The 22,970-nt window shown below is 38.9% G+C and overlaps 1 protein-coding gene across 1 annotated transcript in view; it reads left to right on the top strand.

Annotated features, from left to right (window-relative positions):
- Positions 1-22,023, top strand: part of LOC140211285 (ER membrane protein complex subunit 3) — a 29,468-nt gene extending 7,445 nt beyond the window's left edge. Inside the window, exons 2-8 of the mRNA XM_072280998.1 lie at positions 2,629-2,686; positions 3,112-3,205; positions 5,876-5,980; positions 6,468-6,549; positions 10,290-10,369; positions 12,265-12,347; positions 15,317-22,023. Of these exons, the coding sequence (XP_072137099.1) occupies positions 2,629-2,686; positions 3,112-3,205; positions 5,876-5,980; positions 6,468-6,549; positions 10,290-10,369; positions 12,265-12,347; positions 15,317-15,445 (631 nt within the window). The 3' untranslated portion in view covers positions 15,446-22,023. The remainder of the gene's footprint in view (positions 1-2,628; positions 2,687-3,111; positions 3,206-5,875; positions 5,981-6,467; positions 6,550-10,289; positions 10,370-12,264; positions 12,348-15,316) is intronic.
- The last annotated feature ends 947 nt before the right edge of the window (positions 22,024-22,970 follow it).

Below are 22,970 nucleotides of genomic sequence, written 5' to 3'. Positions count from 1 at the left end.
CTTGGTTTTAAAAAGAAGTCCTTCTAGGATGGAGGATTGGAGGAAGGGCAGTCAATATCTGTTGAAAGTCTTTTGGTGGAGACAGAAACTAGGGGTCCAATCCTTCCATTTTACAGGTACCATGAATCCTCTTTACTTTTTTGATATAGCCATGCAGTAATATACTGATAGATCCATCATTTCAACCTGCTCTTGCCCCAGAGAAACTTTCTATTTTTATTGTTTCTTTTTTGATGCCCCTTCCTATTTGCATCTATGACATTTGATGCCCTCTGCTACTTTGACAGTTTCCTGTCCTGAGTGATTAATCTTCATAGTAGATGTCTACTTCCTCCATATTTCTGTCCCTTACCAGAGTGGCTAAAAATGACTTATTACTCCCTCAAACAAAATCCTGACTAGTTCACTCCCATTACCATTATGGGCAGTAGTCTCCCCACCTCAACTATTTTTTAAACTCCATTTATTTAAAGTCAGTGGAAACCTCCTAACACTTGTGTGACCCCAGGTTATGCCTGTCTTTTTGTTGGACATAAGGATCAGTCCTTGTTATGGTCATTCTTGGCTCGTTCCTTTCTTACCACATTGATGAGTGTGTTGATGCTGTTTCCTGTGCACGCAGAAATTGAAACTTTCAGTTGCCTTTCCATCCTGCTCTCATATTGGCATGGTCTAATAAGTGACTCTTTCCTCTTCTGACATCCCTACCTGCGTCTCAGTGGGTAGGTTAGGTACCAGTGCACATTAGAAACCCACAGCTAGCACCTCAATATCCTGCAAGGACATCATTACATTTTTCCAGTTTTTTTTATCACTATGACAGACATCCCACCCTGCAAAAACTCATTTCAGGGAGGTAGCACCATCAATTTGTGGGAAACTTCCGGGAGAGGTGGGATGTCTGCAATAGAGTAGCTCCTTAGCAGCTAGCCAGCTAGTTTAAATAACGTTAGCTATGCTAATGAATGAATGACACCTGTTAAACTCACTTCAACATGTCTTTTACAGTCTTAACCCACCATGGGCAATAGAAAAGTCACTGTTGCAAACAGTGCGGTGAGCAACACTGTCATTATTTTGACCCCTATTAGGCAGGGGTACCCTTTAGTGTGGTCTGGGGTGATGTACGTTTTATATTTTTTTTGGAACACTCTGCAATGGCGCGCTCTCGCTCACGCTCTCTCTCTCTGTCTCATCGCTCGCGTGCTCTCAAGCGCTCTCGCTCGCGCGCTGTCCCTCTCTCGCTTGCCTTTGCTCTCGCTTGCTTTCTCTCTGGCTCTCTCTCGCGCGCTCTGTCTCGTTGCTCTCGCACTCTCTCGTGCTTTTCTCTCGCTCGCTCTCAAAAAAATTTATTTCCGTAATATTGTATATAATTTGCGGGCATCAGGGAGCCACTATTAATATGCGGGAGACTCCCGGAAGTTCTGGGAGAGGTGGGATGTCTGCTATGATCTAATTTGCAAACCAGAGGCATTTAAAATATCTTCATTGTTTCTTACCATAGCTCTCCCTCACGACTTGCAACTGTATCTACTGTTTCCCACACTTCCATTTTCATCCCCTCACATCCCAATTGCATGGAGTTTCCTTTGTCGTGGCCACACCCCACTAATCTCCACATCCAGTGAATCACCCATGATTTTGCTACAGCCTGTTCCACCACCAGGCACTACTTCCTCCTCTCAGCATTCAGAAAAGATTTCCTGGACCCCTCTTCCATCTTTTCATGGTACTTTCCATTGGAGCTGTGCTTTTACTCTATTTTTTTTCCCATCACATTGCGACGCAAACTGTATTCCTAGATGAGGCAGCATTTCATTTGTGCTGCTTTTTCAGTGTATTTTAGTTTATTTGGTGCTCACCGTGTGCTTTTTTAAAAAACACTCATTATTTAGTCAAAGTTTTAAATAAGCTCTGAGTAAAGTACTGTTGTGTTTCATTAAAAAAATATTCCAGTAATTAAGTAATGGATGGAAACAACTTTTGTTATTCTGAGCACATGCCAAGACTTTCAATAATGAAAATGCTCCCATTGGGAATTCAGGCTAGCATTGAGAATTAAAATAATGCTTCTTGGGAGATTCAAAACAGAACAAAAATAAAGCTAACAGTCAAAGAGAAATTATTTATCTCATAAATGTAAGCATTGTTTTTTTTTTCAATAGCTATAATGTTTGATGGACTGCAAAAGAAATCAAAGTACAAAGAAACCACTAGATGGAAGTAAATGGTAAATAAAAATATCAGAAATGCAGTTTAATAAAGGTTAATGGGCAGTACAACTGATGGTGCCACATGCATATGACAAGCCTGCTTCTTAGTAGGCCAGGTGCCTGTGTGTCTGTCTATAAATAATCACAATTTTTTTTTTGCATACTATTGTTTTCTAATGTGTACTCTGAACCTTTTCCCATCTAGTGCATCAGTGGTTTTGTTAATGTTAGTTTTTCTTTGTATTTCAAGTTGGTGAGTAACTGAAGTATTCCAGTAATGTGAAGTACATCCAACAATTGTGTGGATAGAGGCTATCAAACCACTTGAAAGTGTTAACCATCATCTGTAATTTCTATTTATGTTCCAATTATTTCAGAATTTGTTAAAGTATAATTGATACCTTTTCTTTTGCAGTCAAATTCTAATCAGAAGTAGAATTCTGAGAGAAAATGGCAGATATATTCCAAAACAGGTAAATCTTCCTTTCCATAAACACACCTGAAATAACTCTTGTCAGTGCCAGAATGTTAATGGTCAGATAATATGGGTGTAAGTCAATGTGGTTTGGATTACTTAAATAATTCTTTTTATTCTGCATACTTAGTTGTGTCAAACTCCTGCGGGCCATTCAAAGTAATTTAAAACTTGGTGTGGCTAGGATGTGCCATACTCCATGATCTGCCATATCGCTACACCCACAAAATGCATAGGAAGTTGGGGCATAGGTAATGGGAATTTTGCAACTTACATGCACTTAACCTGTATTGCGAGGTTTCCATTCAGATACTGCCTCATTTCCAACCAACAATGTGCATACTACTTTTCCCCTCTTATAATGGGATTGCAAAATGTTTAATTTCTTATAATTTTGAATATGTTCCTGTTTTAACTGTCTAGTCTTTCCTAACACGGAAGTATTATTTCAACAACCCTGATGATGGATTTTTCAAGAAGACCAAAAGAAAAGTTGTTCCGCCCTCTCCTATGACTGGTAATCGATTCTTTTAATTTTTAATCTATGCAGTAGATATGGAATGTCTTATTTAGACCATAAGACATGGGAGCAGAATAAGGCCATGCAGCCTATCAGGTGTGTTCCAGCATTCCATCATATCTGTTTTATTATACCCCTAAATCCCATTCTCCTGCCTTCTCCCCATAACTTTGAAACCCCAACTAATCAGGAATCTATCAACCTCCACTTTAAATGTGCTCAATTACTTAGCTTCCACAGCTATCTGTGACAATGCATTCCACACATTTACTATTCTCTGGCTAAAGAAATTCCACATCTCTAATTGAAATGGATATCCCTCTGTTCTGAGGCTGTGCCCTTTGGTTCTAAACCATAAGATATAGGAACAGAATTAGGCTATCTGGACTGCTCTCCCATTTTGTCATGGCTGGTCCATTCCCCCCCCCCCCACCCCTCAGCCCCAAAAGAACATAGAAAATCTACAGCACATTACAGGCCCTTTGGCCCACAATGTTGTGCTGACCATGTAACCTCCTCTAGAAGCTGCCTAGAATTTGACTTGGCCTCCACAGCTGCCTCAGCTCCATTCTAAATGGACATCCCCTATTCTGAAGGATCCTCTAGTCTTGGACTCTCCCACCATCGGTAACATCCTTTCCACATTGTATTCCACCTTTTCCTTCATGACTTTTTTAATTGCCTTTTGTTGGTTTGTAAAAGCTTCCCAATCCTTTAACTTCACACTATTTTCTGCTCTATTATATGACCTCTCTTTAGCTTGTATGTTGGCTTTGACTTCTCTTGTCAGCCATGTTTGCATCATCCTGCCTTTAGAATATTTCTTCTTCTTTGGGATGTATCTATCCTGCACTCACTGGACTCCCGGACTATAGGAAACATCCTCTCCACATCCACTCTATCTTGGCATTTCAATATTCAATAGTTTTCAGTGAGATCCCTGTTCATACAAGCCCAGAGCCATCAAGCACTCCTCATTTGTTAATCCTTTCAATCCCAGGATCACTCTCATGAACCTTCTCTGGACCCTCTATAATGCTTGCTGCTTTTTTTTTCAGATAAGGGATCCAAAACTGCTCTCAATACCCCCAGTGCAGTCTGACCAATTATTTATAAAGCCTTAGTATGACATCCTTGTCCTCTCAAAATGAATGCTAATATTGCATTTGCCTTCCTCAGCACCAACCCAACTTACAATCTAACCTATAGTGAATCCTGCACAATCACTCCCAAGTCTCCTTGCACCTCGGATTTTTGAATTTTCTCTTCTTTTTGAAAATAGACTACACCTTTACTCCTGCCAAAATCATGGCCATACACTTCTCAACACTATATTCCATCTGCCATTTCTTTGCCCATATTCCCGATCTCAGTCCTGCAGATTCCCTGCTTCCTCAGCACTACCTGCCTCTCCACCTATCTTCATACAGCCACAAAGTCATTGATTCTGAAGTCCAAATTTTTGACCTATAACTTGAAAAGAAGCAGACCCAACCAAAAAAGGCATTTTCTTTGCATTCTTTGTCTCTTGGCAGTCAGCCAGTCTTCTGTCCCTGCTAATATCTTTCCTTTAATATGGACTCTTGTTAAGCAGCCTTATGTGTGGCACCTTGTCAAAGGGCCATGTCAACAGCATCCACTGATTTCTCTTTGTCTGTTCTCCCCTTTGATTTTGTGGAGTCTAGCATGCAAAATGGTTGGTTGTAAAATCTCCACTTCAAGAACATTCAGAGGTTATTCTGTACTTTGACATAACATACGGTATTATATATACACTCAATGGCCACTTTACAGGAGTGGAAACCAGGGTGTCCTCTCCTGCTGGAGCCTATCCACTTCAAAGTTTAAAGTGTTGTGCATTCAGAGATGTTCTTCTGCACACCAGTGTTGGTTATTCGAGTTACTGTCAGCTTGAACCAGTCTGACCATTGTCCTCTGACCTCGCTCGTTAACATAGAGAATTTGCCCATAGAATTGCCGCTCACTGGATGACTTTTTTGTTTTGTTTTTTGCACCATTCCCTGTATGCTGCAGCGACGGTTGTTCGTGAAAATCCCAGGAGATCAGTAGCTTCTGAGATACTCAAACCAACAATCATTCCACAGTCGAAGTCACTGGGATCATATTTCTTCCCCATCTGATGTTTGGTCTGGACAGCAATTGAACCCCTCGATCATATCTGCATGTTTTTATGCATTGTGTTGCTGTCACAGGATTGGCTGATTGGATGTTTGCATTAATGAGCAGGTTTGCCTAATAAAGTGGCCACTGATGTGTGGACTTGAATTGGTTGGTGAAAGATGAAGTGTCATGCCCAAGATTTGCTTTCATTTATTTGTTTATTTTATCTGTTCCATTCAAGAAAATTGCAGAGGTTGAGTGAAAATATAAAATTTGTGTATCAATTAATTTAGTAGACTTGTATTGCCAGGTCAAGTAATTGCCATTATTTTCTCACCCAAGAATTTTTGCATCTTGCTTCCACTTTATTTTTAATCTTATTTTGAAAGATACACTCAGTAAACAGCAAACATCTTGTGATTTTTAAAGTTTTAAAGACATAGCCTGCCTAACAAATATGATAGGGATTTTCTTTGTGCATTTCCCTGTATTGCTGATAAAAATGTTGAAATTAAACCTAATAATTTTCCCAACTTAATGTTTCAGACCCCACAATGGTGATGGACATGATGAAAGGCAATGTTACAAATGTACTTCCGATGATTCTCATCGGCGGCTGGATCAACTGGACATTCTCCGGTTTTGTCACAAGTGAGTAATGCCCTGGACAAAGTGCGAGCGAAACAATTGTTCTCATCTTAAATGAGCATTTGTACTCTCAAAGTGAGGTTCAGAAAACCAAAGCTATAATTTTTATTCTCTTGGTACCATTCCGTTATTTATTCCAGCATCGTCTTCAATTAATTCAACTTCATTTCCTATTCAAAGTCAAATTATTTTAATCACCATCTTCCTCAGTTCTTCTTTAAATACACAGTTACAACAACTCTGAATTTCATATTTTTAAAACTTTTTCTAACATATTGCCATTTTTTTAAAAAAACACTACCTGCTTCACTTGTGTACTAAATGCTACTCATCCCATCACCTCTATCCAAATTTACTTGCATTTTCTCTCACTTTTCTCTGATGTATTACCATCCTGTTTAGTGCTGTACAGGTAGTCCAAATATCAAATATATGTTTAGCAAATTGAAGTTAAAATTATTTTACTAACACTATTTATTTTTCTTTTTAGCAAAGGTTCCATTTCCTCTGACATTACGTTTTAAGCCCATGTTACAGCAGGGAATCGAGCTGCTGTCACTGGACGCTTCTTGGTATGTTGAAAAGTACACACTACAGATATGATGTGCCAAAAGCAAGTTTTGGTTTTAGTTTTTCACTAAACCAAACTACCGTGCATTGCAGATAATCATGGCCAGCACTTATTTGGGACATCTCTTAAAGAACAAAAACTAATTGAGAAAATAGCCAGGATTACTTTTTTTTATTTGGAGCACTATGCCACTAAATTGACACAGGAGACTTGCTGAAACTTCTAACCAGTGTCAGTCGTGTGGACGTTAACACTGCACCATACTTGGAGCAAGTAGTTTTTAAATAGTTTTAGTTGTGTGTGTTTGTGTTCAAAAAGCACTTTTTTTTTTTTGTCACTGATAGTTGGTTAGAAATGAGCAGTAAGGCAATTTTGAACTCTTTTACCTACTGCGGTTTCAAGCATTCAAGCTTGGAGATGCCAAAAATGGCCAGAATGAAAATGAAACATTTCACTACTTCAAGTTAGGAATTTGAAGGTATCAACAATGATCTCGAATGTTGCAGTGAAAATGAAGATTTGAAGAATGCAAATGTTGGAATTAATTGTATGAAGGTAGTCCTTTATTTGCACTGTGTCTACGCTGATATTGTTCATTTACAGCCAATCAAAAGAACACGGCAATGTATACTGGATGAACTGTTATGTCAATAACTATTATGAACTATAATTTTATAGTACAATAGTGTATTGTTAGTGTTCTTATTCTGTATTTCATTTAAATACATAATTTGTTAGTCAGTTAAACGGTGGTTTTTTTTCAATAGGTTCAAAGGTACATTTAATGTTGGAGAAATGCATAGAATATGCATCCTGAAATTCTTTTTCTTCGCAAACATCCACAAAAACAGAGGAGTGCCCCAAAGAATGAATGACAGTTAAACATTAGAACCCCAAAGCACCCTCCCTTAAGCAACAAGGCAATGACCCGCCCCCCCACCAGCAAAAAAGTATCGGCACCCTCCACTGAGCAATCAAGCATGCAGCAAAGCATCAATAAAGACACAGACTTGCAGTACCCCAAAGACTACTCTACACCTGGTAACTTGACATACCACAGCCTCTCCCTAATAAAGGAAAAAGAGTTGTTCCCGTTTCACAGCGAGAGGGGAGACATAACAACTCGCTGAAGTACCTGGTAAGGCTCTGAAAACTTGTGCCAACCAACTAGCGGGAGTATTCAAGGACATTTTCAACCTCTCACTGCTATGGGCAGAAATTCCCACTTGCTTCAAAAAGGCAACAATTATACCAGTGCCTTAGAAGAATAATGTGGGCTGCCTTAATGACTATCGCCCGGTAGCACTCACATCGACAGTGATGAAATGCTTTGAGAGATTGGTCATGACTAGACTGAACTCCTGCCTCAGCAGGGACCTGGACCCATTGCAATTTGCCTATCACCACAATAGGTCAATGGCCTATTCTCCTGATTTGAGAAGTTGCAGAACCTGGGCCTCTGTACCTCCCTCTGCAGTTGGATCCTCAGCTTCCTAACCAGAAGACCACAATCAATGCAGATTGGTGATAACATATCCTCCTCCCTGACCATCAACATTGGTGCACCTTGGGCGTGTGCTTAGGCCACTGCCCTGCTCTCTATATACACATGACTGTGTGGCTAGGCATAGCTCAAATACCATCTATAAATTTGCTGACAATACAACCATTGTTGGTAGAATCTCAGGTGGTGATGAGTGGGCATACAGGTGGAAGATTTGGCAACTAGTGAAATGGTGCCACAGCAACAACCTGGCACTCAACATCAGTAAGATGAAAGAGCTGATTGTGGACTTCAGGAAGGGTAAGACAAAGGAAAACATATCAATCCTTAGAGGGATCAGAAGTGGAGAGAGTGAGCAGCTTCAAGTTTCTCGGTGTCAAGATCTCTGAGGATGTAATCTGGTCCCAACATATCAGTGTAGTTAAAAGAAGGCAAAACTGCGGCTATACTTTTTGTTTTAGGAGTTTGAAGAGATCTGGCATGTCAACAAATACACTCAAAAACTTCTATAGTTGTACCGTGGAGAGTATTCTGACAGGCTGCATCACTGTCTGGTATGGAGAGGCTACTGCACAGGACCGAAAGAAGCTGCAGAAGGTTGTAAATCTAGTCAGCTCCATCTTGGGTACTAGCCTACGTAGTACCCAGGACATCGTCAGGGAGCGGTGTCTCAGAAAGGCAGCGTCCATTATTAAGGACCTCCAGCACCCAGGGCATGCCCTTTTCTCACTGTTACCGTCAGGTAGGAGATACAGAAGCCTGAAGGCACACACTCAGTGATTCAGGAACAGCTTCTTCCCCTCTGCCATCTGATTCCTAAATGGACATTGAATCTTTAGACACTACCTCACCTTTTTTTTAATGTACAGTATTTGTTTTTGCACATTCTTTTAATCTATTCAATATACGCTCAATATGAACTGCTTGTGTTGGATAGCCTTAGCTTGTTGTCCACTATCCTTCTGGCATACTTTTAAAAATGCTTTACAAAAACTATGAAATGGAACAATTTGAGTTAATCTAATTATCCAATAATACATTGTATGTTGAATGATTTAATTTTAATAATCTATGGGCTTTGACCTTCATATCCATTTCCATATTTATTGTTCATGTAAACCTTTTTCCTTGAATCAAGGGTTTTACAGAATTAGAAGTGGTATTTTTAAGAAGGCAGGGAATTGTGATTTTTTGGAAGGCTTTTAGAGCTTGTGAGACGCCCTGCTTAAAAATAAATAAATAAATAAAAATTGAGTAAAGATCTGCAGTGAATGCTCCCTTCAATGGATGGGATTTATCCATGGAGAACATGAATCTGTTCACTGCTGCATTAATCTTCCATTAAAGTAGGACAGGAATAAACAAAGGCTAAGCCAGCATCATATAACTCATGAATCTCTAATCTACTGAAAATTCAATAGGGCTATTGAGTTTTAAATGGAAGCTATTTCAATCATTTGAAATGAAATTTAAGTTCTCATGGGTTTATATAGGATTTCTAAATTTGTCTCTTCAATCTTACATTTTTTTCTTCCTGCCTTTCCTCTGGAGTCCTTGTTTCCTTTGGCTAAGTGAAAAGCATTTCATGATTTCAAGTGTCTTATGAATGAGACTTTCAAAGAGGCAGATGTAAAAGATCCATGGCACTATTTTTGAAAACTCCACATAACCAAAGCAATATTCATCTCACTGAACATTGCTAAAATTTAGCTTATTCTGCCTCTGTCACTCTGTGTGAGCTTGCTATGTACAAATTAGCAGTTACGTTTCCTTAATTATGAGAGTAACCCCTCTTGTAAAATGCTGTGTCGTCACCATTAAAGACATTATATGAAGGTTATTTTTCTTCTTGGTAAAGGCTAAATATAGTTGGAGTATAGGTTATCAAGCACACAGCACAATTAGAATAGAGTACTCTCTTAGTGCATCGGTTTACACAAGGCTGAATGGATTCCGACTCAAGAATGATAGAGAAATTTAATAGAAATAAGAAAAAATGGGAAAACATGAATCATCCATTTCATTTTTGGTCTATTTGGTCAGTTCTCCCTTGATGGAGCTTACCAGTAAGATGCATGACAGATGTACTTTGATACTGGAACATCTTGCATCTTGACTGGAGGGCATGTCTGGTTTATCATTATGTAGACAAAGTTGATAGTGCAGTAATGTTACCACATTTACATTTATTTTTCCATTTTTTTCAAGTTAATTTGTTTTTTCTTTTTTGTACTTAGGGTGAGCTCTGCATCTTGGTACTTTTTGAATGTGTTTGGACTGAGAAGCATGTATTCTCTACTCCTGGGACAAGATAATGGTAATCAGTAACTTGAGCATGTATACACTATGTCTTGATGAATATCATATATGGCACAAAATGTGTATAAAATTGTGTCAATGGATTGATTTAGCAGGCTGGATGTATGGTAGGATAGATTTTCTTTTTGGGATAGAAGATTACATTTTGAATTTTCACCAGAAAATGAGCTCCTCAAGCTTCTATAGCCAGGAAGATCTTTTTCCTATCTGCATGTATTTTGCCTCCCTTCTAACTAGCGTAAGAATTTTTTTAAAAAAGTAAATATTGGCCCAGAATTTAATTTGGAACTTCAAGTCACACAGCAGCAGCAAGATGTTAGTGTGGACAAATGAGGTAATTCATCCTACTTGCCCTTCTTACAAAGCATCTTACTAATCTTGTGGTTAGTGGTGTCATTGCTAAACATTTTGAGAGAATATGAAAATTATGGGTTAAGGTACCTTGGAATCTAAAGATACAGTATTCCATTTTATCAACATACAAAACATTTTAACATCTTATAGACTGTATTGACTAAAGCCATACAACATTTAGTACTTTGTGTTAACTAGTACAATCAAGCCAGAATAAAATTAAATACAATTCTACTTTTCAGACTTGATTATGACCTATTTATTTCTAATCGAGATTGAATTTTCAAGTGTTTGAGTTGAATTGGGCATGTTGAATATCATTAAAGACCTTTGAGTTAGACTGCATTTGTAATGAGCTGGTATTATGGGTTCTGTTTTCAGGATGAAGAAAAGAGAAAGTAACTTAGTTTTGCAGTTGTATTAATAATGTTCACTTGGTATATGTGAATATAATCTATCAAAAACAAAGTTCATATTCAGAAGGCACTCTAGTACTGTAATGTGGTTCAGAGGAAATGCAGAGGTAAGGCTTTAGCACATCTTTATTACCATGTTGGTATTAAAGATCTGCTCAAAATGAAGCATGAAGAAGCCTTGTTCTCTCACTATCACCATCATGAACACTTCTCTTACCCTGATCTGTCTTAACAATCTTCCATATTTGAATGGATGATGATGAGTAATTGCAAAAGCACCTTGCCTTCTTTTGTTATCCTATTTGTGCCCAAACCACCAAACATCTCCTATTAACTATTAGGTTGTCACTGACTTCCTTAAAACAAAGTGAGTCAGTGACCTGTGGGAATAGATAAAATTTGAGAGGATGGAAAGAAAGAAAAAATGTACTTTTATAACCAGATACCAATCGGGATCACCTGAAATGACATTTCTCTGCTACAAGCTTTTTTTAAACGTGTTGAATAAATAATTTACAAATCCTGAAAACAAACATTGATATTTAGCTGCAAAAAAAAAGGAAAGTTGTTGCTGAATCAACCAGCAATAGTATCCTGCATTAGTAATTTTACACCAGACAGGAGGTAATGGGTTGGTGGCTACAATCTGATTGCAGCAAAACAAAATGTTCAGTGAATCTTAGAACATAGATTTGTGCTTTGGAAAAGCTTGTGAAACTATTTTAGATCCTTGTAAATCATGAACATCATAAAGACAAGAATATGGGTTTTCTGTTTTTGTACTGGGTATAATTTAAGGATGTAGTGTGCTTATTATGAGAATTGCAATTTTATTCTCATAAAACTAATTACCTTTTATATTGGTTGCCATTCTTGTTATTGTAAAAATAAGTTAATTTTAATTTATGGAAGTGTCTTTATTCTGGGATTTATTGTGCATGAAAAGTAAACCATGTTAATGTGGAACTGAATACTATTCAAGAATGTTCCCTTTATGAAATGAAGCTGCTTATCTGAATAAAAGTTTTCCCTTTTATAAAATACTTTTTTCATGATTAGATCTGTTTCTTTCCTTACTTTGACACTTAATCCATTGTACTCAATACTCTGCCTCTTATTGTAGCTGCAGATCAGTCACGTATTATGCAAGAACAGATGACAGGTGCTGCAATGGCAATGCCTCCTGATACAAATAAAGCTTTCAAGGTTTGTTAGTTATACCATATAAATATAGAAATATCCTGTTCTAGCCTTCTGGTATAACATTAGTTGTCTTGCACATTACAGCATTTTATAGTAAGCTCTAGTAGACACTTAATTTGGATAATAAAGTCAAAGTTAGCAGTAATTTTGTTCATGAAATTCATGGTATTTTGTAGATAAAAAATGTTCTATAATTTTTATTCATAAAATGCAAAGCTTCATATTTAGGACATTATAACTGTTTTTGAGTAGGGAATAAGGGGTTTGTTGCCAGATCTATACAAATGAATATTAGAACAAGAATGAACTGAAGTCCTTGTTGAGAGAGTGTATATAGAGTATATTCACTTGTTTGCTTGTTACATACACCTGTTAGGGTGCATTCTCCAGATACATTATAAGGTAACCGTAGCCTTCAGCCAGGAGCAGATGTCATCAGGTGGTTCCCAACCTTCACCGAGTGTTTCGACCCTTAACCATGACACTCTCCAGTTGCTGGGCCGGCAGTGGTGGCCAAATCACTGCCCACCTGCTCCTGGCTTCCAGCTCCCCTCCTCTCGCCTACTCCAAATCCAACAAGAGGCTCATTCTGCCTCTTCCCCCATCCTACGAGCTGCCTGTTTTTCGCTCCTTCTGTCCAGGCCCGGAGCTGACAACAACCACCATGCTGATTTGGCTGGGAAACCTCTGCAGCCGATCTCCACAGGGAACAACCATGCCTGCCGTCCCTTGTCTTTGCATTCCTGCGCTAAGGGCTGGTACTTCAAGGCCTTACTCTCGTGGGCCTCTTCCCATCCCTCCTCCCACGGCACAGTCAGCTCAACCAGAATTATCTTCCTGTCTTCAGTTGACCACAGTACAATGTTCGGGCGTAGGGTCGTGTGCACCACATCCGAGAACTGCAGCTTCCTTCCCACATCGACCCTCATCTCCCAGGACCTGGCCGTTAGCAGTAGATTGGGCTTTGGTTGTTTGGTTACGAAAGGCCTGGCTCCCTCTTTGATGAAGGTGATGGCCTTTCTCAAATCTGTGCCAGCCGTCCTCTTCTTGCATCTCTCCCGCTCTAGTGTGTCGGCAAGAGCCAGAAGCACCTTCTCATGGCACCACCTATACTGTCCTTGAGTTAGAGCTGTTTTACACCCAGGCGATATATGAGCCAGTGTCCCCTTTTGACCACAGAGCTTACAGTTCGGGTCCTCTCTCATCCCCCATGTGCACAGATGTAATGGTGAAGGAAGGGTGTCATACACGGATCGCAAGAGGAAGGAAATACGGAAGGGCACCAGTCTCCATAACTCTGCCCATGAGATCTTGTGCTCAGGTGATCCCATTTTGACCAGGCACCCTGGGACCCTTGTTCCACTGCCTTTGAAATGCGCTTCTCTTCCTCACGGGTTTGTACTTCTGCCTGTACCACGTCTCGCCTGTTCCTTATGCTTGCGTTTCCCCACTGCTGGAAGTGAACTGAACCGAGGCCTTGCCACCCGACACAGGGGCTACCGATGATATCTCGCAGCTTCAGAGAACTCGTTGGCTGCCCAAAATGTTCCGCTGTAGTGACTCTAATTTGCCATAATCTGCTGAGGGAAAAATGGAATTAAAAAATTGGAACTTCTCTGGGAATTGTTAGGGTCATGCGAGGGAATACTTAAATAGGAGATTGTAAAGGCAAAGATTTTAGCCCTTTTTTATAACTAGAACATTATGACTGTGAAAATCCTCTAAGTGCAATTGATAATTGGAAACAAAGTTATTGACTTCAAGTTCAAATCCATCACAGGGTGCTGTTTCGTTCAGCAACACACACACAAAATGTGGAGGAAGTCCGTAGGTCAGCAGCATCTAAGGAGAGGAATAAACAGTTGATGTTTTGGGTCAAGATCCTTCATTCGGACTGGCTAGGAAAGGGTGGAAAGCAAGAATAAGAAGATAAGTGGTGGTGGGGGGGGGGGGAGTACAAGCTGCCAGGTGATAAGTGAAGCTAAGTGAGGAGGAAAGGCAAATGGATGGGGGGTGGTGGGATTGAATTGAGAAGCTGGTAGGTGATGAGTGAAAAAAGTAAAGGGCTAAAAATAGAAGTAATCTGATAAGAGAGTGAACCATGAGAGAAAGGGACAGAGGGAGGCGATTGATAGGTGGGGAGAAGAGAAAGGGGCAAGAGGGGATCCAGAATGGGGAGGGAAAAAGATGAGGGGGAGAAATTACTGGAAGTTAGAGAAATTGATGTTCATGCCATAAGGTTGGAGGCTACCCAGACGGAATATGAGGTTTTGCTCCAACCTGAGAGTGGCCTCCATTGTGGCAAGAAAGGAGGATGTTCTGCTCTACTTTGTCTATTCAGACTGAGGTATAGCTATCCAGCACTTGCATGGTCCATCTGGCATTGAACTCAAATATTTTTAAACGTAATGACTAACTTCCACCATCTCAGTGGTTCCTAAATTTCCTTCACTACTTGTCGTTAACCCTTGTTTTTAACTTCTTGCAAAAGGTGGCGGCTATTCCTAACTTCTGTTTCTTTTCAATTCTATATGCCTCAGCCTGCATTACCAGTAAACCAACCCAGTTTCCTCATGGTTAACATTTTCTGGCCATGGTCTGATCAATGCAAAGATACTTGATCTTGGCTCTGCCCCTATTAAGAGAATCTGTTCAGCCACAAAGTTCCCGATTCTGAGGTTCCTAATACTGATTAAGGTCCGAATCATTTCTGCTGAAGATCTATGCAGAGGTAAATGACAACAAGGTTGTAGTGAATTATAATATCCTCCATTTTCAAGCACCTTATCAGCACTGATTAATATGAATTTGTATGAAAAATGGCCTAATGATATACTAGGAATTTAGTAGTATGCTTAAGAGTAGGATTAAAATAGAAGGGGGAGTAATGGGAATAAGTTATCTATTTAGTAGTTCAAAACTAAAAGGTAGAAAAATATACCTTTTCTTGGTTTTGTATTTTTATTCTAAAGGCTGAATGGGAAGCATTGGAAATCCTGGATCATCAGTGGGCCTTGGAGGAAGTGGAAGAAGAACTTATGGCCAAGGATCTCAATTTTGAAGGAATGTTCAACAAGGAAATAGACACATCAATGTTTTAAGGCACCTTAACCAGGGACCCCAGATTAAACTTCTACCATAACTTGGTTTGTAGTAAGACAGATATTTCTCCTTGTCTTAAAAATTCACTTGAAAGCATTAGAAATGTCTGGTAAAGCTGCAAGTTACACAAACCACTAATGTGAGATTTTACTGTGAATTTGAAAGCCATCAGTGTAAAGATACTAGACGAGAATAGATTGTATATTTTCTTGCAATATGTCAGGAATTGTCTCTCTCTGTTCATTCATAAAAGTAAAAGTTACGTAGAAGTGTAAGGTGTCTATGACCAAATGTATTGGATTACTTTTTTGTTAAAAGAATTATGGGGGGAAAATAAAAATTACTATTCTCATGTGGATAAGGGTGGTTCTTTGGGTAATTGAAGCATTTTATTTTGCAGTTCTTGTAGGTCAGAATTAAGTGCACTATACTTAATGTTCATCTTGTGACTAAGTACTGGCATTTCATCATTTTTTTCCATATTATCACCCAGGAACTGGGTAGCCTTCAACCTAATGGCATGAACATCAATTTCTTGAACTTCTGATAATTCCCCCCCCCCGTCCCTTACCATTCTCCATTTCCCATTTCCTTCTCTTACCTCACTCTGTTGCTTCTCCCCTCCCTTTCCTCCATGGCCTTCTGTTCTCTCCTATCAGATTCCCCCTTCTCCAACCCTTTATCTCTTTCACCAATTGACTTAGCCCTCAACTCCTTACTTCACCCCTCCCCCTCTCCCGGTTCCACCCATCACCTACTACCTTGTACTACTACCTTCCGTCCTCCTCTCTCTCTCCCCCCCCGCCCCCCCACCATCTTCTTACACTGACCTGTCATCTTTTTTTCTCCAGTCCTGATGAAGGGCCTCAGCCAGAAATGTCAACTGTTTACTCTTTTCCATAGATTCTGCCTAGGGGTGGGTGTGTGTGTGTGTGTGTGTGTGTGTGTGTTCTCCCAACATCTTCAGTTTTTCTCCTGTCACGGAAAATTAGTGATTCCCTTTTGACATACATACTGGTAGTCTTCTGTTGGCTATTTTATGTCCTGCCAAAAAGAAAACAAGATTAATATATTTAAAGTTTTCAACGTGAAATATTATCAGTGCTCAGATCCTTCTGAGTAAACTGCTGAAATTGAAATAAATGCCAACTAAGAATGTGAATCAGAAGTCAAAGCTACACATGCATTTTCATTACCTCCACTGCAATCATTCAACACTTTGATTTTTCTGTTCCTGTAATGTTGTATTTTATAGTTAAAGATTAGCACACAGTTAATCACAAACTGGTAGTGTGAATGGGGAATATTGAGCTGGTTTGATATTTTATTACTTTTTTTCTTGGTTTTGAAGTATAACCTTCAGTGTTTTGAAATACTATTTCAGGTTGACTGATTTTAAAATGTATATTTCTTCTGACGCACAAAAATACCCATTTGTGCAAGATCAAGTAAAAAGGAAACTGATTACCCCTATCCCTCACATTTCTATCTGTGTAGTTTAGCTGATGCAGTTAAGTCCTTATTCAGCAAAATGTACTTTTCTAATTACAATCCATCAATCCTGATCGACGTGGGCATTTGGCACTGATGGACATGGATAAATGTTTGGTGCACGCCATGACTTAACAAAGCACCTTTAAAGTTTACAAGTGAAGATTTGGTTTTTGCCAAGGAATTCTATATCAACAATTCAGAAAAGCAAAAGCAAATTAACGATTTGTTTTTTTTACCTTATTTTTTTTGACTCAACTTAAGGTTATTTTAAGTCTTTTTTCCCAAATGTGCAATGCATTTGAAATTGCCTAGGATTAAGACTTCGTGCCCTATCTATTTATCAAATCATAAGTTTTTCTGAATCATATTGAAGTGTTCCACTTGTTTCCCAGGCTAATTTTGCATACGCATTCAACATTCTTGTAAAGTTTAATGTTAACTTGTACCTGGTCTGCTCCCTGATAGAAATTTTGGTATGCCTCAGATAAAACCATCCAATAAATGGATGTTTGCGCATCTGCATTCAAAGGTTCAAAGGTCCAATTTAATGTCAGAGAAATGTATACAATATAGATCCTGAAATGCATTTTCTTCACAAATACCCATGAAAACAGAGGAGTGCCCCAAAGAATGAACGGCAGTTAAACGTAAGAACCCTGAGGTTCCCCCCCCCCCCCCAGCTCCCCTCCCTTCCGCACATAAGCGGCAGCAAGCAACAGTTTCTGATGTTAGTCGCAGATGTTGCCCATACTTTACCGTGTTTTTTTTTGTTCTTGGTTCCTTTCTTGATGAAACTGGCTTACAGTTTTATGGCTTTTGAAGTGCACTTGGTGGCCCTTCACTTTTATTTAAAGGCTCAAATTTGACAACTGCTTAACAACTTCAGAGTTGGAGCCCAGTCCATTTGCTGTTCATTTCCATCTCCTTCCAGGCCATTGGAAAGATATTGGAAATCATGCCTCTGCACATCCCATCTACATCTGAATTTTGACTCTGTGCTGTACCTGACTGCACTCTTAACACAAGCCACTGGAGCAAGCAGTGTTGTTTGGTGTGGACTTGTTAGACTGAACAGGTTCTTCTAAGACATCATGAAACATGAATGTCAACAGGCAGATATCTTTGTTTTGTTAACTATATTTGCAGTAGTGTATTAGCATTCCAATAACTTTCATTCAAGTGAAAGGTCATTAACTTGAAGTGTAAACTATTTGTGCCATAGGTATGGTTTCTTCTGTTGAATATTTCCAAAATTATTTTGTTTATTAACATTCCAGAATCATCCTTTTATGTGTACTCAGTACAGATTTTGGAGAAATAGAGCATTTTTGGGAGGCCGTGTAATTTTATCACTGTTGTGTAATCATTGTGTAAATAACTAGTTGTACCTTGTATAATTGCTGCATAAATTTTACTTCTACTTTGTTCTCCTTTGTCGCAGAACTTTAGATGAAAGTAGCAATATATTAGGTGTAACAAAAATTAACAAGCAACATGAAAAACGGATAAATGTGTCCTTGAGGTTTTGGGAACAAAAGACTTTTAGTGAAATTGATTTTTACTGCTAGTGTTTTATGACTATTTCTTTAATAGGTTTAATATTCTGGTATATGTTAATTAGATTTTTAAAAACAAACAATTTAAAGGCTGTTACCTGGCATGGTATAATAATGATTTGTATGCTTTATAAATAACAGGAAAGGCATTTCTGACAATTATCTTTCTGTTGCAGAACTTTTTTTACAAATTCAGAATTACTGACTTTCAAACATGGACAGTAAAAATGTGTGTGATTTGCAGCTAAATCTAAAAGCATCCCAAAAATTCTGGAGTTGAGGGGGAAATAGTTAAATGTATCTCTGTTATATATTTAACAAAGTGCTTCTAGAAAACTTTTTGTATTATGATTCTTTGTTCTTTTGAATTCATGGTTTCATACATAACAAACATCTGACATATAATTTTTGTGAGGTTAAGAAGATCCAATATTTACTCAAGTGGTATAAGAGTACTGCACAGGAGCAGGCCATTTAGCCCACAATGTTGTGCTGAACAAGCTAAAAAGCAAATCAAAAATACTCAATCACTAATCCCTCCTACCTACGCCATGTCCATAATCCCTCCATCTTCCATACACACATGTGCCTATCCAAATGTCTCTTAAAAGCCTCTAGCACATGCCTTCTAAACCAGGCAGCATCCTAGTAAACCTGTTCTGCACCCTCTCCAAAGCCTCAACACAGTTTCGAGTATAAAGTTGCAACAAAACCTCCAAACCTTTGAACTCAATGCCTGGACTAATAAAAGCAAGCATTCCATAAGCCGCCTTAACCACCTTAATGGAACTGTGTGGCTGCTTTCAAGAAACTATGAATTTGGATCTCTGCTCAGCAGCATTGTTAAGGATCTTGCTCTTAACAGTGTACTGTTTCCTTGTATTTGCTCTGTTGAGGTACAACAGCTCACATTTATCTGGGTTAAACACCATCTCCCATTTCTTAGCCCATGGCTGCAACTGATTTATATCACGCTGTATTCTTTGCCAGTCTTCTGCACTATCCACAACTCCACCAATCTTGGTATCATCTGCAAATTTACTAACCCACTATCTACATTTTCATCCGGTCCTTTGTATATATTACTACAGCAGAGATCTCAGCACAGATCTCTGCAAAGCTCCACTAACTACAGACCCTCAGCTCGAATATGTCCCTTCAACCACTTCCCTCTCTCTTCTATGTGCAAGCCAGTTCGAAATCCAAACAGCCAATTCGCCACAGATTCCATGCATCTTAATCTTCTGGATTAGCCTCCTATGAGGGACTTTGAAAAATGCCTTACGAAGGTCTATGTAGACAATATCCACTGCCCTTCCCTCATCAATCTCTCTCATGACCTGCCATGTACAAATCCCTGCTGGCTCTCCCTAATTAGGCCATGTGTTTCCAAATACTCAAATATCTATTATGTTTATGATATTGCATGAGTACTTACTACTAATATCATGTCTACCTTGTATAATTGCAGCATTAACCACAACAGAGTCAAGCAAATTCCATTTATATTTCCATTAGCCTCAGCTTTACCAGTCGTGGGTTTCTTTTTGGCTCCCTATCATAAATTATTTTGATTACAGCCCAGGGTGGTTGCTGGAAAGCATTTTAAGGTCACTGCCTTATATTCAGAATCAGAATCGGGTTTATTATCACCGGCATGTGACGTGAAATCTATTCTTAGTGAGAATTTAAGTCAATATCCCAAGTAAAATGGAGCTGATTGAAAAGTGGCTTCCAAATATTTTCCTTTTGCTATTTGACTAGATTATGAGGACCATATCCAAAAGCAAACTGCAATGATTTTTTTCACCCTACAAAAGGACTAAACTTAGCAATATCTAAAATTGTGATCTTTAATCGACAGGCCATGTTCTTTCAGCTGCACATAAACTCCCTTGCTGACATCCCGCACTTTTAAATATTCACTCATATGTTTGGGAAACTATTTCCTTGCATCCAAATTAGGACACACCTTTCTCTTGGATCTATGTACATGTGCCCCATATTGAATGTGTACCATCACAATCTTTCATGCCTCAGTCGACTAATAATGTGATATGTCGTTCATCCAAGCTATAATGTTTAAAACAAATAATTCAGTATTGATGCAAATGTAATATCTGTTTGAACTTAAAATACATTTTCACTGCAAAGTAACAAGATTCATTTTGTATTTTTATTCTTAGTTTAATTTTATTTTTGTTGGGTTGAGGTGCTCCATTATCCTTTAGATATTGGGGAAGCATGTAAAGATAAAATTTCTAGGTTTAGATTAGGTTTGTTTCTTACTCATTTCTATAATGTTCTTCATTTGGAGGGGTTGTAGAAATGTTTAAATGTTTTCTGTAACCAAACAATAAACATTTCCTTGAAATGTAAGTTGCCCTGAAATATAACAAACAAATACAGAGAACCAGGACAGCCATTCTCAATGCTTCAATGCTATCTCAGGTTTACAACGAAAAACTGCTTCCTTTCTCAAATTTATTTAGGCTAGTGATCATTTCATAGCAACTAGAAAGACTAGTAAGTCCAAGGTTCATGCTGAATGGCAGTGCATCAGAGGGGCTGTTGTATCTAAGTGAAAGTCCACACCTTGGGATAGAACATAGAACGTAGAATAGTACAGCACAGTACAGGCTCTTCGGCCCACAATGTTGTGCCAACCCCCAAACCCTGCCTCCCATATAAGCCCCCACCTTAAATTCCCCCATATACCTGTCTAGTAGTCTCTTAAACTTCACTAGTGTATCTGCCTCCACCACTGACTCAGGCAGTGCATTCCACGTACCAACCACACTCTGAGTAAAAAACCTTCCTCTAATATGCCCCTTGAACTTCCCACCCCTTACCTTAAAGCTATGTCCTCTTGTCTTGAGCAGTGGTGCCCTGGGGAAGAGGCACTGGCTGTCCACTCTATCTATTCCTCTTATTATCTTGTACACCTCTATCATGTCTCCTCTCATCTTCCTTCTCGCCAAATAGTAAAGCCCTAGCTCCCTTCATCTCTGATCATAATGCATACTCTCTGAACTAGGCAGCATCCTGGTAAATCTGCTCTGTACCCTTTCCAATGCTTCCACGTCCATCTAGGTCTTTATGATTATCTGCATATATGTAACTAAAGCATGTTTCAACTTGTTCTGTGCTGTTGTTAGGAATTGGTAGTGGTGTAATACCACTTCAGCTGGTACTGTATTCTTCAAGTTACATTAACACAAGTTTTCAAATTTTATTGATAAAATTGTGAAGCACTTCCGTTTTCGGGCCTCCAAAAGATAAATTATTTGAAAGCCATGAAAACCTACATGATTGAATGTCTACTAATATAACATGACTGATCGTGTGAAATTCTGACTTTTTCAGTGACTGGTTTACAACTGTTTTTATGTCCACTATATTTAAAAGCAGAGCTCCCATATTTAATAACCCTATTCTCAGCAACTACCTGCATATTAATTTGTAGACAACCTTGCTCATTTTTGTATGAGATGTTCATTGTGTTTAATAAAGTTTTTCAATAATAATTATTAAGGTACTTGATTATTTATGATAGTCTTAAGGTAAGAAGTATGCAGATTTGGTATGGTTTCTGTACTTAGTTACCGGAATGTTTGACAGCCAAACTAAAGCTAGTAATATTTGTTTAAAAGGTTAAAAAAAAGATATTGTTGTCTCTGATTCTACAACACATTCATTTACTGAAAAAGTCTCATCAAATTTGGGGAGGTACCCATGTACTAGATGTGGTAATGGGAGAGCTAGATTAGATATCATTAATGCCTTCCTTATTTGATATAAATGACATTTCATAGAATCCAAGTTAGCATTTAACAAATGCCTTGTTAACAAAAAAGAGGTTCAAATACTCTTTGCACTTTTCAGAAAATCATCTGTTAGTTGGCTATCAAGCTTAGCTACATTAATTTTCTAAGGATTTTTTTTTTATCCAATAGTTATGTTACTATTACCAGGCTGAGAAAAGTCCATCTCCAAACCCCCCCCACCCCCATCCTCACCACATTCTACAGAGGATGTATTGAGAGTATCCTGAGCAACTGCATCACGGCCTGGTTTGGAAATTGCACCATCTCGGATTGCAAGACCCTGCAGCGGATAGTGAGGTCAACTGAGATCATCGGGGTCTCTCTTCCTGCCATCACAGACATTTACACCACACGCTGCATCCGCAAAGCAAACAGCATTATGAAGGACCCCACGCACCCCCCCATATAAACTCTTCTCCCTCCTGCCATCTGGCCAAAGGCACCGAAGCATTCGGGCTCTCACAACCAGACTATGTAACAGTTTCTTCCCCCAAGCCATCAGACTCCTCAATACCCAGAGCCTGGACTGACACCAACCTACTGCCCTCTACTGTGCCTATTGTCTTGTTTATTATTTATTGTAGTGCCTGCACTTTTCTGTGCACTTTATGCAGTCCTGGGTAGGTCTGTAGTCTAGTGTAGTCTTT

The sequence above is a fragment of the Mobula birostris genome, chromosome 16 (genome assembly GCF_030028105.1).
Source record: "Mobula birostris isolate sMobBir1 chromosome 16, sMobBir1.hap1, whole genome shotgun sequence".
NCBI classification, from domain to species: domain Eukaryota; kingdom Metazoa; phylum Chordata; class Chondrichthyes; order Myliobatiformes; family Myliobatidae; genus Mobula; species Mobula birostris.
This window is presented reverse-complemented; position numbering and strand designations above follow the sequence as displayed.